This window comes from Phodopus roborovskii, unplaced genomic scaffold (assembly GCF_943737965.1).
Source record: "Phodopus roborovskii unplaced genomic scaffold, PHOROB, whole genome shotgun sequence".
Classification (NCBI taxonomy): domain Eukaryota; kingdom Metazoa; phylum Chordata; class Mammalia; order Rodentia; family Cricetidae; genus Phodopus; species Phodopus roborovskii.
In genome coordinates, this window is record NW_026126416.1 from 34,864,855 (window position 1) to 34,881,048 (window position 16,194).

The following is a 16,194-nucleotide window of genomic DNA, read 5'->3' on the forward strand; positions in this document are numbered from 1 at the left end:
ATGACATTGCCATGTCCTTCCCTGGTATTTCTGCCTGGGCTCCAGGAAATGGTGACCTCAACTTCTGACTTAGCGTCATAATTTATGCTCTTTCTTTGGCAGTGGTACCCCCAGATTCCTTCAGCTACATCTCTACGCAGGCTGCTAAGGGTTAATTCTCATCCAGAAGCCCAATATTTTCTTCCAAGTTTTGGATTTCCAAACTTTAAGAAAAGGAGGGATTTGGAAAATTATAAACTTCCCAAGAAGTACAGGGAATTTTCCTGTGGAAACATTAGCAGTGAAGGCAGAAGCTGGAGAACAGTGAGGTTAACAGTTTGATCATTAGGGCCTGAGGGCATTGCATGGGTTCTAAGAGAAATGGAGAATCATGGGGAACATGAAGCAGAGGACTGGCAGGATTTGACGGAAGTTCTGAACATGCTATAGGATACAGTGCTTCAAGTATACAGGAGGTGCAAGGGGCGTGCGCGGTGGGGTGTTAGCCAAAGAAACTACTTGTAGATTATTGCAAACATCTAGCTGGGAGTGGGAACACTGCAGGTGTGAGAAGCGTTTGGATGCTGATGCATTTGAGTGCGGTCTGCTAGCATTTATAACACATGTGCCTCGAAGAGGGAAAGAGGGCGGGCGTGAAGACGATGCCAAAGTTGCTGAGCTTGAGACTGGGAGGCGGGGCTGCAGTGGGGAGAGGAGACCATGGACAGTGGTTTGATTTCTGATCTGCTGAGTTTGAGAGGGTTCCCACACAGCTGAGAAGGTCCGATAAAGGAATGGGGTTCAAGACAGGCATCTGACCTGCAGATAAAAACAGGAATAGTAGGACACAGGTGTCATTTACAGCCAGGTTTTTACACCCTGTCCTACCTTAGATTATAGCTGTGCTCTCCAGGCAACTCAGTTTATACTCACTTGTTCTGATGAAAAAGACCTAAGAAATACTGTACCTGCTCAAAGGCATGGGGGTAAAGGAGCTCTGGGTGTGAAAACACTTTGTAAACAATCAAGAGCCGTTCAGACTGGAACGCAGCAGGTGTTTGAAAGTATCAGGTATCAGTTTGGTGATCCTGGCAGCGAGTCCTTTCACACTGCGCATAGAGAAATGTGGTGTAAAGCCATCATAATCCTTTTTAAATTTTTACTGCAGTCCAGTCTTTACACACACGCGCGTGTACACACACACACACACACACACACACACACACACACACACACACACACCTCCGGATTTGTCAAGACTTTCACATATGCCATTTCTGAGCTGCACATCGGTCTGATGTGATGTGAGAGATAACTGGGACAGGAGAGGGCAGATGTCCGTAGAGCTGGTCAGAGCCATGTAAACACCGGGATCCTCGTTCTGCAGTCCAGGCTAAATATAAACAGACCATTCCTTACCTAGAACGTTTACTGCAAAGGTTATAGGACGGCCCCGGTCCCACAACCTCCCATCCCGGCCGCGTCAGCAGTCCCCAGTGCCCATCTCTGATGGTACAGCCCTTTCCGTCTATCGCGAGACCAAGGTGCGTGCTTCCAGTTGCCAGGGCAACAGCGTTCTTTGAGGCAGCGGGCTTGGGACCGCTGCATCTTTCGTCTCCACAGAGGCGGTGGTGGCGGGAAAGACCCGTCCCCTTCGAGGGGGACTGGATGACGCTTGGATGTCAGAGACGCCAGTTAGTGCCTAGACGTTCAGTCTTCGTCCCCACCGGGAAGGTGAGGGACCGCACGCACCACAGGCAGAGGTCAGTAGCTGTGAGGCTGATTAGAAGGAGAGGGCGGACTCGGTCTCCAGGGGCTGGGCCATCTCGGTGGGTGTGGCCTGTCCTCCCAGGCCACAGTGGGGTGTAACTACAGGGGCGTGGCCACGCCTGGGAGGGACTGTGGCGTATCAGGGAAATCATGGTCCCTGCTGGAAACTTTCTGCATTAGTCCATCTTTCTGAACCTTCCTGCTACTACTGAGGTCTAGAGAACTAGTCAGTAGCTTAGACTGTAAACCGCACATAGTCATGATAGGAAAAAAAAAAAAAAAGGAAAACAAGAAGAGGGCTGATAAACATTGGCCTGGAACTCTGCTTATGGTGGAAGAAATGTAAACCAAATATATAGGTGGGTACCTTTGGACATCATCAGGCTGGGGAATATGACTAGACAAGCAGACTTGCAGCAAACCAATCTAGGGACACAGGCAGTTTTGCCTCATCAGAGCAGATCATGTACCATGAGCTCATCAAAAAAAAAAAAAAAAAAAAAAAAAAAAGTATAAAACGTTGGCGCGTGAGCATTTATTTCACGGACTATCATAAGGTGACTGATATTTTAATTTTGATTCTTTTAATACCCAAAGAAAATGTGCATTATGTATTATTCATGAGGAAATGTATGAAACAAACAAACAAAAAACCTGTTTGTACTAGTTGTTCTTCTCGTTGTAGACCCGCATAAGAGTGATTACTAATAACCACACAACAGAGTCAATATTAGGTTGTTTTGAAATCTCCTCTGCTCCTCTGCCAAGGAAAGGAATCCATCTTTTTTTTTTTTTTTTTTTTTTTTTTTTGTTTGTTTTTTCAGTTTTGCCTTAGGCAAATTTTTAAGACAAGGGTAGAAGGGAGCCATATTCTTTGCCAAATAATACGAATGTGCTGTGGCACAGCTGCTAATATTGTTCCCGCTGAAACCTCTAGAGATTTGTGGGCTGCCACAGTCCACACAGCTCTGACACATTGTCTTCTAACCTCCTGCTAGGATGGCCCATTAAGCTCCGCCTACAAAGTTCAATGACTTTCCTAGTTCAAAAACCCAAAGTCTTCCAATACCTCCAAAATACAGTATAGCCAGACCTGTCCCTGAGATAGCTAATTCCTTGGTACCAACCTCTGACTTAGTTACTTTTCTGCTACTGTGTAACAAAGCACCATGACCAAGGCGACTTAGAAAAGAAAGCCTGAAATTGACTTATAGTTTTAGAGGTTGGAGTCCATGATGGCAGAGCGAAGGCATGGCAGCTGGAGCAGCTGACCACCAGTCTGGATCTGAAAGTAGAAGGCAGGGAGAGCTAAGATGAAATGATGAGAGTTTGTGGAAACCTCAAAGGTCGCCCCTCCCCCATGAAGCAACTCCTCCAAAAAGGTCACACCTCCTAATCCTTCCCACCACACCCACTTAGTACATCATTGATTTCTTTGCAAACTGTCCTTGTGTTTTCTTCTGGTTCCTGGAAGATTGAATATTTTATATCTACTCATTACTCTTAACCTTAGCTTTTACTTTTATTGAAATAATATGGTCCAAATGTTAAACTTCTGTGAAATATTGACGTTGGAAGCAATAATAGAGTGACCCCTGGTCACTGCCTCTTGAGGCAGCCTCCTTGAACTCTTAACTATTATGCTTAATTAACTATTGTTTGGCTTTATCAATATTTGGATGTCCTCTTCAACTTCCTATAACGGATTTTTTTCTATATCTCTCCTTTTGGATATTGTTCCCCATGCCCATATACTCAGTGAAGGAATGATATTTGTTAAGTCCATACTCAGTGCTCAAACAACTAAGTACACATTGTTTGATTACTTTCTTGTACAGCTCCTCATTTTTCATTTGGAATTTTTGTGTGACAAGTGATTTCTTAAACACACAATACATCTATAAGATCTCATTACAATGATCTTTACTCTGATTGGTTTCCCAGATGGTCAAATACACAGATAGTCTGTCAGTTACATTTTCTGTGACCATAATTTATTCAATTTGATGTGTTTGGAGGGAATGTAATAGTAACAGACCAGTTTTTGATGCAAATGGAAAGATTTCTGGGGTCTTTTAGCTGATCCATGTCACAGATGGCTCCCTGTGTCCTGGCCTTTTTTTTTTTTTTTTTTTTTTGACATGCATTATATTGGCTGTGCCACATGTTTCCATCTCCCTGCTCCTCTCAAGCTTCAATAAGTCCTCCTTGACAGGATGCTAAGGGTGTGAAAAAGACGTTTGGCCTTTTAGTGACTTACGCTTTTCGGTGGTGATATGAGGGGGCCAGGGTGATCCATCATCCCACAGTAACAATGTCAGGCCCTTCCTGAGTGAGCCCAACCCCATTACAGAGCGTGAATAATGTTGACATCAATGCCTTTTTCAGTAGCTGAGTGGGAAGAGCTAACCAACTGTTCCCTGAAGTTAGCAGTGGTGACACACTGCACAGCTGGAGACTAAGCCATGTTATGCCTTGGGGAGGGGGAGGGAGGGTTGAGGGCAGCTTCAGCTTGTTCATGCTTCCTTCTGTGTGAAAAGCCACTTTGGACTCCTGAGTCTTTGGTTCACAAATGGCATGAAAGACAGGCCGCTTTGTAGAATAAGGAGGGATATTGTATTTTAATGTTTATACATAATCATAAGCCTTTAGAAGTGATCTGGCAGAAGATACCATTCATATTAAGCTGGATTCAGTTTCTTCTAGTTCTCAGTATGCATATTGTTCTACCATCACCAGGCAGATCTAGAAGAGTCTCTATCAAGGGCATGGTTTAGAAGGGTATATCCACAGTGTTTATCTTCTCCTTCTAGTTCAAGCTGTTCTGCTTAGTTTAAGTAGTTTCACTTCTAAAATCCACCCTAGACACAAAGTGGCGATAACGAAGACATTTTGTGGCTGGAGTCTCCTGTACAGTAGTTGGGGAGGATTGTTGACAAAGTACAGTCAGATAGTGCAAATCTGTCCTCTAATAAAGGATGTAGGTTTTATTCTCTTGTGCCAGTCAGAAGCAGAACTGCAGATTTTAGGAAGGGAGAGCTGATTAAATAAGGACTGAGCTGTGGAGGAGAGTGCTCCAAAAAAGTGGCTTGTCTGGAGCAGGAGAGGCTGGAAGGAGGGTGAGCCCAGAAGGAGGGAGCCAGGAGGCCTTAGCAAATCATTAAGATGCAGTGAACCCAGGCTGAGAGAGGTGTCCTTGGGGTGTTCTCCCAGGGAAGAGCAAGGAGGCATCTTGTTTTTCTGCACCACGACAGTGCACAGTGCCACAGTGCCACAAGCATTCACATCTGCATTCCACTTCAGATGTTGTCAGGATCTGATACATAATCCATAAACAAAGGGTTCCTTTGATGACCTTTGAAGAGCACTTATACACTTGGTAGTGAATAGGTTCTGAGTGAACTGGCTGTAAACCTAGATTGATTAAGGCGACATTTAGTCCTGGAAATTACTTGCTTCTTAACTCTTTTGGCTTGGTTCAGGATGTCGATGGATATTATAAAGGGAAACCTAGATGGAATTTCAAAACCAGCCTCAAATTCAAGATCACGTCCTGGGAGCAGAAGTTCAAATGCTTCTCTGGAGGTGCTCTCACCAGAACCAGGGGCCTTCAAGGTAATGGTTTGCTTGGGAAGGAACCGAGCTCTCAGCCACAACAGTTGAGGAACCCAAGGCTGTCCTTAACTCCCATTTAAATGTCGTCTTTGGAGGCCTTTAGGGAGTATTCACAGGTCCCTGACTTTTTCTTTTTGGGTATGCTTTTTTTTTTTTTTTTTTTTTTTTGCCTACTTTAGACTTTGTTAAAGTTTATGTGTTGTTTGGCTTCAGAAGGAAACTTTGTATTCCAATATCTAAAATATTCACACTGATATTTACTATAAAAATGATTCAGTATTTAAAAATCAATGGCTCAGGAGTATTTGCTGTGTACTGAAAGAACCAAGGTTTGAACACCCAGAACCACATAAAGCTGGATGTGTCAATGTACATCTATAATCCAATGCTTCTGTGGTGAGGTGGGGGGTTGGAGACTGGAGAATCTCCCAATGTTTTTGGCCAGCTAATCCGGTGTACATGGTATCTAACAACAGAGACCCTGTCTCTTGTTGTGAAGGGAGTTGCACACTTGCCAGTTTATTCTTAGCATCACACATCTTCTGCCCTTGAGATTGGTGCTAGGGCGCCCATTGCCGTAGTGGAATGTTGAGCATGTGGGTGGGTACCATCCAGTGGTTGAGGTTGGAGGCTGGAGTAGACAGTCCTCCAAAGAGAGAGTTCCTCTGAGAACCCAGCTCTCCCTGGGATGTATTTACCTCATTGTGACTCTCACTGTCCTGGGGCAATTTCGGAGTTTTGCAAACTGTGATTTCTCTTGACCCATTCATGAATGTCCCTTTTTGCCCTCTCTCAGGAAAACACAGCTGGGCCAAACTGCTGTTTTCAAAATAAAGTTTGTTGAAGCATAAAGGGAAGCTGAAACAAAATAGGAAACTAAGAATAACCAAAGCATGTGAGTCTCATTAGAAGACTCTTATTAGAAACACATCTCATTCAAAATTTGAAAACACTTCTGAGTCATTCAGCTCTTTCAGTGGCCGTACAGGAGAAGGGGCTTCTGTTGTGGACAACAGAGAGCAGGGCTCCTGGATCCTGAGCATAGCTCTTCAGGGCCAGTTTCAACTCTTCCCTGTTATTATTTAAGATTGTGGAACAATGGTATTTATTTGGTGAAGCATTAAACTTAACATACAGTTAAGTTGCACTTTGTTAAAAGTCCCACCTTTTTAGGAACATCAGTGTGTGTATTTACACATCTCCATATGTTCTTCCATTGGCGATAAATGCTACCAAGCGTGAAGTTTTAAGAACATGTATTATCTTTTTTTAGTGTCTTTGAGTATTATGTTTTGGAAATTCTTTTGTTGAAAATTACTTTTAGATTGACATGGTAAACAAGTTGAATTTTAGTAAGGAGGACCACTCATCAAATAGTAGTCTGGAAGAAAGAAGACATACTTATGATGACAAGTGGGCAGACTACTTTGAGAGCACAAAAGCAGCCAAAGATGGCTCAGACGAAGACCCAGACTTGCTTCAACAGATGATGCCTGAGCATCCAGGTGGGATGATCACTGGAGATTGGCTAATGATAATTGCAGATACTGTATTTAAAATATTAGGAGTATATAGCAAAAAGGAGACATGCTTTTGGTGGGAAATTAATCACATTATTTTTACATATAAGAATGTTGAGTCTTTAAATACATTGAGAAATATAACAAAACACGTTACTTCATAAAATTATTATTATGCTCATAAACATTCATTAAGGGGGAGTATTTCTGTATTGTATGGCATGGTCCATGCATTGGTTTTGATGGCTAATGTTGCAGGATAAGATGTATCAGGTCATTTATAAATACCCTCTAAGGGTAATCCCAATGATGATGAATAATACTAATATCTTAAAAGCTACTTTTCTCATGACATAGATTAATTCTGGTAGGTTGATTTAGAACAGCAGTTCTCTGTTGCGATGTGCAGACTCTAGGGTTGTGGGTGTCTCTGGGACTCTTGAAGACTCTGTGGGGTGAATGCCATTCTCATCATGACACTAAGGTGCCATTTGCATTTTTGCCTACTGTACTGGCATTTGTAGTGATGGCCCAGAAGTAATGGTGAGTCAGCTGCTTGGGGCTAACTGCCAGTCCAGACCATGACACCAAATTGTACGGAATTGTTAAGAAACCACTAAGGAACTTGTCAATTCCCAGTATTTATTTATATTTTTTTCATGTTGTGTGAGTTTGTTCAAAATACCTTGCATATGGACTACCTATGGGCAATGAGCCTGGGAATTAAGTAGCATCATTTTAGAAACCTCGTTATTAGGTTGATACTCTTTCTCCATGTTTTCCCTCTTTTTTTCCTTAAAGAGGTAGAGATGTACATTATAGGCAAGTGTCACTGATTCTTTGGGCTCTCAGTTATGATTTTAAGTGATCTTACCTGGGAAGTCTGAGACAGTACAGGAGCACTGATGCTCATTTCAATTTTATCAGTTTTTCCGGGGGTGGGGGGGAGTGCTACCTGGTAGCTAAATGCTCTCACTATGGAGTCAGCTTACTGTTTTGTTTACTTACTGTTTTGGATATGCATACAACTCAAATACAAATTTGCCTCAGCTTACTACTCAAAATGCAGAAAGGATGCATTGGGCTATGAGGAGAACTAACCAATGATGAGGACTGACTTGTGCATACAAGTAAAGCACTTTGCATTGTACCCACTGGGCAAGTCCACAGATGACAGTTGCTTATTGTTGTTATCATTAGTTATGTTGTCAGTTAAGCCCCTAATGACAAAACGTCTAAAGTCCTTAATTTCAAATAAGATAGCACCTGCTATCATCTTCTCACAAACAGTTTTATGCGACTCAGGAAACCAAAAAAAGAGGGGTGAGAAAAGGCATGCCTGTGGATGCGGAATACATGTGTTTTAACCCCTCTGCGTGGGTCAGGATGTACTGCCCTCTACTGTAGGTCTCTGGTACACGCTTTCTCTTTCAGTTAGTCTAAACCAGTTTCAAATAGAGTCCATGTGTCAGTCTTTACTTTTTATTTTGTAGGTTTGGATATAGACAATCTAGCAGGATAAAGGAGACGTGGGACTTAAAATCACAAGAGAACCACATCTGTGCCCACTGCTGTAACTTATAAGCCCTTAGAAGGGCCCAGTGTCCCCACTGTAGAAAAGAGCTAAATGTCTGTCTCTTGGTGTGAGTGGACAGTTACGTGAAAAGACATTCAAGAAATTATTGTCCATGAAGTTAGTACTTAACCCTGATTGTATTAGGTGTCCCTAATGGCTGTAAGTACTGGCTGAATGAATGAACAAAGAGTAAAATCAAAACAAAGCCTTGCTGTTTTATCAAACTTCAAATCCATTTCTACCTTTAACACAATGCAGGTAATCCCAAATTAGAAGAGTCAGATGCTCAGCTTCAAAATGCAATTCGTAAGATGCACAGACTGGATAAAATACTGGCCAAAAGACAATGCAGAGAAAAAGAAGTTAAAAAGAAAGGTGTAGAAATGAGAGTTAAGCTGTGGGAAGAACTCAAGGTAAGAATGGTAAGTGTCAGGTTCCTCTGATATTAAGAAAAGTGTGGCCTGAGGCAGTGGTAATGTGGTCCTGCAAAGTGGTGGCCATGCGTGGGTGCATGTGTGCGTGGGTGCGTGTGTGTGCGTGTGTGCGTGCGTGCGTGCTTGCATGTGTGCATGTGGGGAGCATTGGTCTGTGACATTCCAGCCTTCTGGCCCTGTTCTGGCATGCTCATTACCTGTGGGCAAGCCCAGAAAACCTCTCTTGCCAGTGTCAGATTGGCCCCCCTCCATTTCTGACTAGGAAGGGATGTGATGGCGATTTTTACCAAAGATATATGCCTGCCTTTTCTCCCTTGAGCTCATAGTTTGGAGAGAAACAGACAAGCACACACAAAACACTAACTGGTTGGCATTGTTGATTAAACATTCGGGACAAATAAATTGCGGGGCTCACTGCTTCATGTGCTGGTCAGATCCTTCCGAAAAGTCACAAAACGGCTTCAGCCTGGGCTATGGTCCATTTGCCTCTGTGTTGCCACATTTCCAGAGCCCGATTTCAGCTTTTCCTTGTCCTCTGTTGGCCTCCTGTTCTCCATAGCACCGAGAGGTCGGAGTTGGACAAATGTTGGCACAGACTCTTAGAGCCACTGACTCATATAGTAATCTGCCCCTCAAAGGAGAGCGACTGTGAGAGGGATCATGTAGTAACCCACAGCTGATGCTGGCAATGTCCTCCTTAGTCACTGGCTAACTTCAGAGGGTACCTGTGGATAACTCAATATATACACACATATATATGTAATTCAATATATATGTACATATATTTGTATGTACCTGTGCATAACTCTCTTCAATCTAACACTCTCCCAACTGAGCTATTTTGGCACTGTTTGCATAACTCTCCGTCTCTCTCTCTCTCTCTACACACACACACACATTCATGAAGATACTCTAAACAATATGTATGTAAGTTTTTTTCTGGGAAAACACACGGGTGGAATTTTATAGAAACAGGGAATTTTAACAGATTTCCTAGGTGAAGGAATGCAGACAACTGAACCTTCCTGTGTGTGTATATACACAATTGAAAACTGGGTTGGAATAAGAACTGGTGGGCATATTTGCTTTTTCATATTCAAACTTAAGCTGTTCTTTCATCAGTCTGCAAAAAATACAGAAGACTTGGAAAATGACGAGGAGTTGGAAAACACAAAGAAGTTTTTGTGTTTGGCTTCAAAATCTGCGGAGACAGCTGGTAAGTAGAGAGGGAGGCCGCTGAAGCGGCTATCCCAGGGTTGATGTGCGCTGCCTCTTTGTGAGTTGGCCCATGGCAGAGGAAATAATTGATCACATTAGGTAGGATTGAGGAAAAGTGTCTGAGGGTAGGTCTGTTTTAGTGTTTTAAGGGCTGTATCTATCTACAGGGGAGGAAGGGAGAGAGCAGAGGAAACCCTGAAGCAGGCCTGGGTGTCTTTGTAGTCACTTCCTGGCCCTCTCATATCCTCTAGATGCCATTTTACAATCTCAGTCCTCTGCCAAGGACTCACTAGGGATCACTTATTTCTGTGCAACCCTTTGTAAGAATCAATTGCTGATTTGCCTATTTCTTGCTTTCTCACAGCCCTACTTTTAGAGGCTAGTCAATCAATCTTTCTTCCTTCCTTTCTTTCTCTTTCTTTGTTTCCCCTTCATCTCTTCCTCCCTTCCTCCCTCCCTACCTCCCTCCCTACCTCCCTCCCTTCCTCCCTCCCTCCCTCCCCTCCCTCGCTCCACTCCCTCTCTTCCTTTATGGTAAGACAGTTTTTGAATTCCCTTCCATATATCAAATAGGTGGCATTCCAGTTTTGTATGGGTAGGGATGTTCTAAGTTGGGCCTCTGAGTTCTTTTAGAAGGCTGAGTTCCTTTTGTCTTTTTCAAAGGGAATGTTTAGCATTTCAGAACCCCAAATGCCTGATTCTGGTACTGGAGAGTTGTGGTGGAGGTATAGTCTGCAGGAGAGCATCTCTTCACACTTGTCCCTTTCCTGGCCAGCCCTGAAAGCTCAGAACCTTGAGTGATTAGGTTTTTGTTTTTTTCAGTAAATAATTTATTTTATTGCTTTCAGTGTTTCTGCTGAATATTTGTGTCTCCCATCTTGCACCTTGTCTTTTCTGTGATGGAATAACACTTAAGTTTATGGCGCTTTAATGTTTCTGCTTAAAGATTTAGGCATATGCATTACTATTGAAGTAAAATGAAAATGCAAATGTCATCTGATACTACAGACAATATATGAGAGGAGAATAAATAAATAAAAAGGAAATTCCATTATGTGATGTAAAATATAAATTCTAAATTATATTGACTATCAGTATTGTATATTTAATGTATTTATAAATGTAAATTGTACTATTAATGTATTTGTAGATATAAATTTTATTATTAATTCACACTGGCTAGAGCAATCAGGGTTTACAGTGCACCAGACTTTTTTCCTAAGAGCCTGGGAGTTCCATCAGCATTGCCCCCTGTGTATTGAAGGACTTCTTTGTCAGTGGACTTACTGCCATTAATGAAAGTGATAAGGCATACACTGGGAAAAGGACAGCCTGTTAAATTAATGGTCCTGGCAAAACGTGATAGCCATCTGCAGAAGATTGAGATTATATCCATATCTCTCATCCCACACAAAAATCAGTTCGAAGCAGGTCAAAGACCTTAATTTAAAACCCAGAACACTGAAACAACACTTTAGGATAGAGGTGTAGGAGGGACTGTTTTGAATGGAACCCCAATAGCTCCAAGAATTGACAAATGAGATTCTGAGGAACTAAAAATACCTGATGAGCCAATGAGATGACTCAGTGGGTAGAGGCACTTGCATCCAAGTCTGAAAACCTGAGTTCAGTCTCCTGAGACTGAGAGAAGTCATCCTGTCACCCCCACATGCTATACACATACATGCACATGTGCAATGAGCAAGTATATATACATATAAATTCAAAAGCTCCAGCACAACCAAAGAAAGTAACTACAAGTTGAACGGATAGCCTGCAGAACAGAAGGCACATTTACCAGAACAGATAGTTCTGAAAAGGTGAAATGCAGATGACCAGGAAATATTTTTTAAAAGTGTTCAACATCCTTAATCATCAAAGAAATATACACAAGTCAGAGGGGCTGTCATCAAGAAAACAAATGAGGCATGTTGGGGAGGACAGGGGCAAAGAGGAACTCGTCCTCACTGTTGGTCAGAGTATAAACTGGTGAAGCCATGGGAATCAGAGTGGCTCAAAACGACAACCGGAACTGCCCTACCGCCCAGCGACATCGCTCCTGGGCATCCACCCAGAAGATTCCATGTCATACATAGAAATACATGCGGGCTGCAGAGATGGCTCAGAGGTTAAGAGCACTGGTTACTCTTCCAAAGGTCCTGAGTTCAATTCCCAGCAACCACATGGTGGCTCACAGCCATCTGTAATTGGGTCTGGTGCCCTCTTCTGGTGTTGAAGTAGACATGTAAACAGAGCATTGTAAACACAATAAATAAATCTTAAAAAAAAAAAAAAAATACATGCACACTTAGGTTTGCTCTGTTCACAATAGCAAGAAAATGGAATCAGCCTAGCTGTCCATCGAAAGGTGAATGGATAATGAAAGTGTGGTATGTGCACCCAATGGCGTTTATCAACAGTAAAAATGAAGTTTTCAGGAAAAGAACTGATTTCCAGAGAGGCAACCCAACCTCAGAATGACAGTGAGTGTGTGTCCTCGTTCAAATACCGATTCTAGATTCTAATTTATATATGTGTGTGTTTATGTGGGAGTGAGTGTGTTTAGAGATCACGGAACTAGAAAAGGGCCCAAGGGAAGGAGAAAAGCAGCGTTGAGGGAGGCAGATGGGGAGGGTAATAGAACACAGAATATGAAAGCAGGCCAAGCCTATGGAGGCATTTTCAATTAGGATTTCCTTCTCCTTAGCTTGTGTCAAGTTGGCATAAAAGCTACCTAGCACACTTATATCTACCCATAGAGTGTTTCTGTGTCGTTAGGAAACAGGGACTCTATATTTCACATTTTTGCACATTGTCCACTGGGTGGCAGCATCTAGTCACAACCCATGCTGAAAGGAGCAAAGCTCTCAGCATGGAACTTAGTTTGTCTTGAACTTAAAATTCACACCTACAGGTAGTTCCTCATGGATTCCTGAGGTCTTCCCCGGATCACAGCTCCTCAGAGGAGACTATATTCTGCCTCCCTTTCCTTCTGTCTTGAGTCTGGTCTCCAATATTTCTTTCTTAGGCTGTTCAGTGTTAGTCTCTTTATTGTGTCTTCCTGTTATCCTTATTTCCCAATGATGTATTAGTTATTTATTGCTGAAAAACAAATTAACCTCAGAAGCTGCTGTATTAAGAGAACAAGCAGTTCTGCCCTTAGAATTTCATCCATTTAGGAGGAGTGTGGCTGGGTGGTTCTGACTAGGTTTCTTCATGACACATTTGATGGTCATATGAAGGCACTCCTGCAGGCGCTCCTGGGGCCTGAGGCTACTTCTAAAATCACTTGAAATACCTGGAAGATCTTAGTTCCCTGCACACCTTTGGCTGTGCCTCTTAAGTTTCTTATGAATTCCACAAAAATTCCACTGTTGAATACTTACATGTCCTTACAAATTGGCAGCTTGTATCCCTTAACACAGGATGTAAGTACTCAATAGACTGGGTTATTTTTTAGCATTTCCATGATTACTAAACAGTATTAACAAGAATTAATAGGCAGTTTGGCAGGTTTCACATATTTATTAGCTATCAATTGGTTTTATGTAGCCCTTTACTATTATTACCACTTCAACATATTTTCACAAGTTCTAAGTGATATATGGAGAAAAGAGACTTTTTATAAGTTTATGATTAACTATTATAATTTATACTCTATTATGTAATGTTTTATAATTAATTAGATCATGTTATTCATTCTGATTATGTTTAGTTGTATGCCTTGGGTCTTGTTAATTTTTGTGTCTTCTTCAGTAATTGTTCCCATTCCCAACACTAATCATAGACTTAGTGTTGGAGATTCATTCAGTCCCTTTCAATAGCTATTTGAGTTATAGATTTCTTTCTTAACAAAATTAACATTTTAAAATTAGTAGATTTAAATAGTGAATCTATTTTTATTCCTAGGTCAGCCCTTCTTTGCTTATGGAAGATTGTTCTTTTAATTGGTACCAATTTGAATGGCTGAATTTATTCAGACGTTTGTTCCTATAAAACAGGATTAGAGGCAAAGAGATGGCTCAATGGGTTAAGGTGCTGGCTGCCAAGCCTGATAAACTGGGTTCCATCCCTAGAGCCTGCATGGTTGAAGGAGAGAACCAGCTCCCTCAAGTTGTCCTCTGACCTCCACATGTGCACTGTGGCGTGAGCACACCCACACATATATGCACATCTATGCACACAAATAAGTAGGTAAACAGAATGCAGCATTATTAGGTTTTGTGTATATACATGTGTGTACATATGTGAGCATTTGTATGTGCAAGCATGGATGTTGTGCGCGTGTGTGTGGGGAGTAGTGGTGTATGTGCTTTGCTAGCTTTGTTAACTTCAGAAGTTGAGTGATCATGGCCACATTTATTTCTATGCTTTGAGACAATTTACATTACATGGGGATTATCTGTTCCCTAAAAATCTGGACGGTTTCGCTGGAAACACCATCTGCCTCAGATCGTCTCTTGGAGGCGGTTCCCTGACTCTTTCGGGTGTCTCTCACGTGTGCTGTCCTCCTATTTGCTGGTCCTTCTGGAGTCAGCTTGGGCAGGACTCCCTCACTCTAGATTTGAAGTCTCCACATACACAATAAGAACAACCCCACGAATGCAGCTTTTCAAATCAGTATCTTAATAGTAATTCCCCACATTGTGTGTCTTCTTACTATGTCTAATTTTGTTCTTGATTTTCCCTACGTGAAAAAAAAAAAAATAAAAGGAAATCAAGAAAAAAGTAAGCCTTTAGTTTTAGCATGACTCCAAATTCACAGAGAAGGTACAAGTAGGGTACAGATTATTTTTTCCTGTTTACACCACCCCATCAGGGTTCATGAGTGTGGTATATTTCAGGTGAGCCAGTATTGGTATCACCTTATTAAGCAAAAGCCAACTTCAATCACATCTCATTAAGTTTTCCTAATGTTCTTTTCCTGTCCCAGGACCCCACACAGGACATCATAGTACATCAGTCCTCATGTTTCCTTAGCCTTCTCTTGGATGGGCCACTTTCTGTGCTTCCTTGTTGGAGACAATCGTGGCAGTTTTGAGGAACATGGTCAGGCATTTTTGTAGCATATCCACCAGCTGGGATTATCTCATGGCTTTCCCATGGTCAGACCGAATTGCATACTGTCGGGAGGAAGATGACAGAGTTAAAGTGCCATTTTCATTATGTGCCACCCTGTCGATGTTAACATCCCTCCCCTGGCTGAGGAAGTGTTTGTCCCATTTTCCCATTGTAAAGCCACTCCATCTCCCTCTCTTCCAACTGAAGAGGAACATCTATGAGGAAGTGGCTATGTACAGTCTTTGTCTGAGGAGGGATGAGCCAAGCTTTGACTCAGTGGGAGCAGAATACGGGCCTACATTATTCTGCAGGGGAGATTTGTCTGTTTTCTCTCTTATTCACTCACTTGTGTCAGTATTGGACTGATGTTAGTAGATTTTGAGTTGGATTTCAAACCACTTTGTTGGATTGGCTCTACTTCCCCATTTTGGCCATTAGATGGTCTCTGCATCCCTTTGCCCCATTTCTGTCACTATGGGATTTGTTTTGTTCCTCTTGCCAGGCATTATCTTCTCTTTTTGGCTTCTGACTCTTCTGTATTTCCCAACTGAGTCTTGGAGTCAGCCATGTCTCCAAGGAGTCCCGATTTCTGTCACTAGAGAGTGGTGTTAGACATCAGTGTCTGGATGCCAGGTGCAATTTCCTCTAGGAAAAGACTTGCATGTGTATACTAATCCATTATGCACATGTCTATAAGTATACCTGTATGTAGCCATCTCTGTAAGGAGCTAATATTGAGTTCACATATACTCATGTGTTTGCCTATACGCCACCATCCCTCATGGACCATTGTGTCCTAAACCTCTGCCTTATCTGTAACATTCTATTCCAACAGTGAGAAACCTTTTTGTACACTCTGCCATCGCTTTACTTAATTGTTCAGTTGCATGGTACACAAACAGTATCGATAACCCACAGAAAGACACTTTGATCACCTGGGATGTAGTTCTCACATTTAGTTTCTGTTAACTTTAGTCTTTTAAGTTCCATTTTCCAGAGTTAGAGATTTGGAGTTAAGCAG

At 42.1% G+C, this 16,194-nt stretch overlaps 1 protein-coding gene across 1 annotated transcript in view; it reads left to right on the forward strand.

Moving 5' to 3' along the window:
- Window positions 1–1,549: 1,549 nt before the first annotated feature.
- The window catches only part of Fsip1 (fibrous sheath interacting protein 1), a 116,959-nt gene continuing 102,314 nt past the window's right edge, over window positions 1,550–16,194 (forward strand). Inside the window, exons 1-5 of the mRNA XM_051183711.1 lie at window positions 1,550–1,713; window positions 5,232–5,364; window positions 6,689–6,869; window positions 8,719–8,873; window positions 10,017–10,110. Coding sequence (XP_051039668.1) covers window positions 5,233–5,364; window positions 6,689–6,869; window positions 8,719–8,873; window positions 10,017–10,110 — 562 coding nt within the window. The 5' untranslated portion in view covers window positions 1,550–1,713; window position 5,232. The remainder of the gene's footprint in view (window positions 1,714–5,231; window positions 5,365–6,688; window positions 6,870–8,718; window positions 8,874–10,016; window positions 10,111–16,194) is intronic.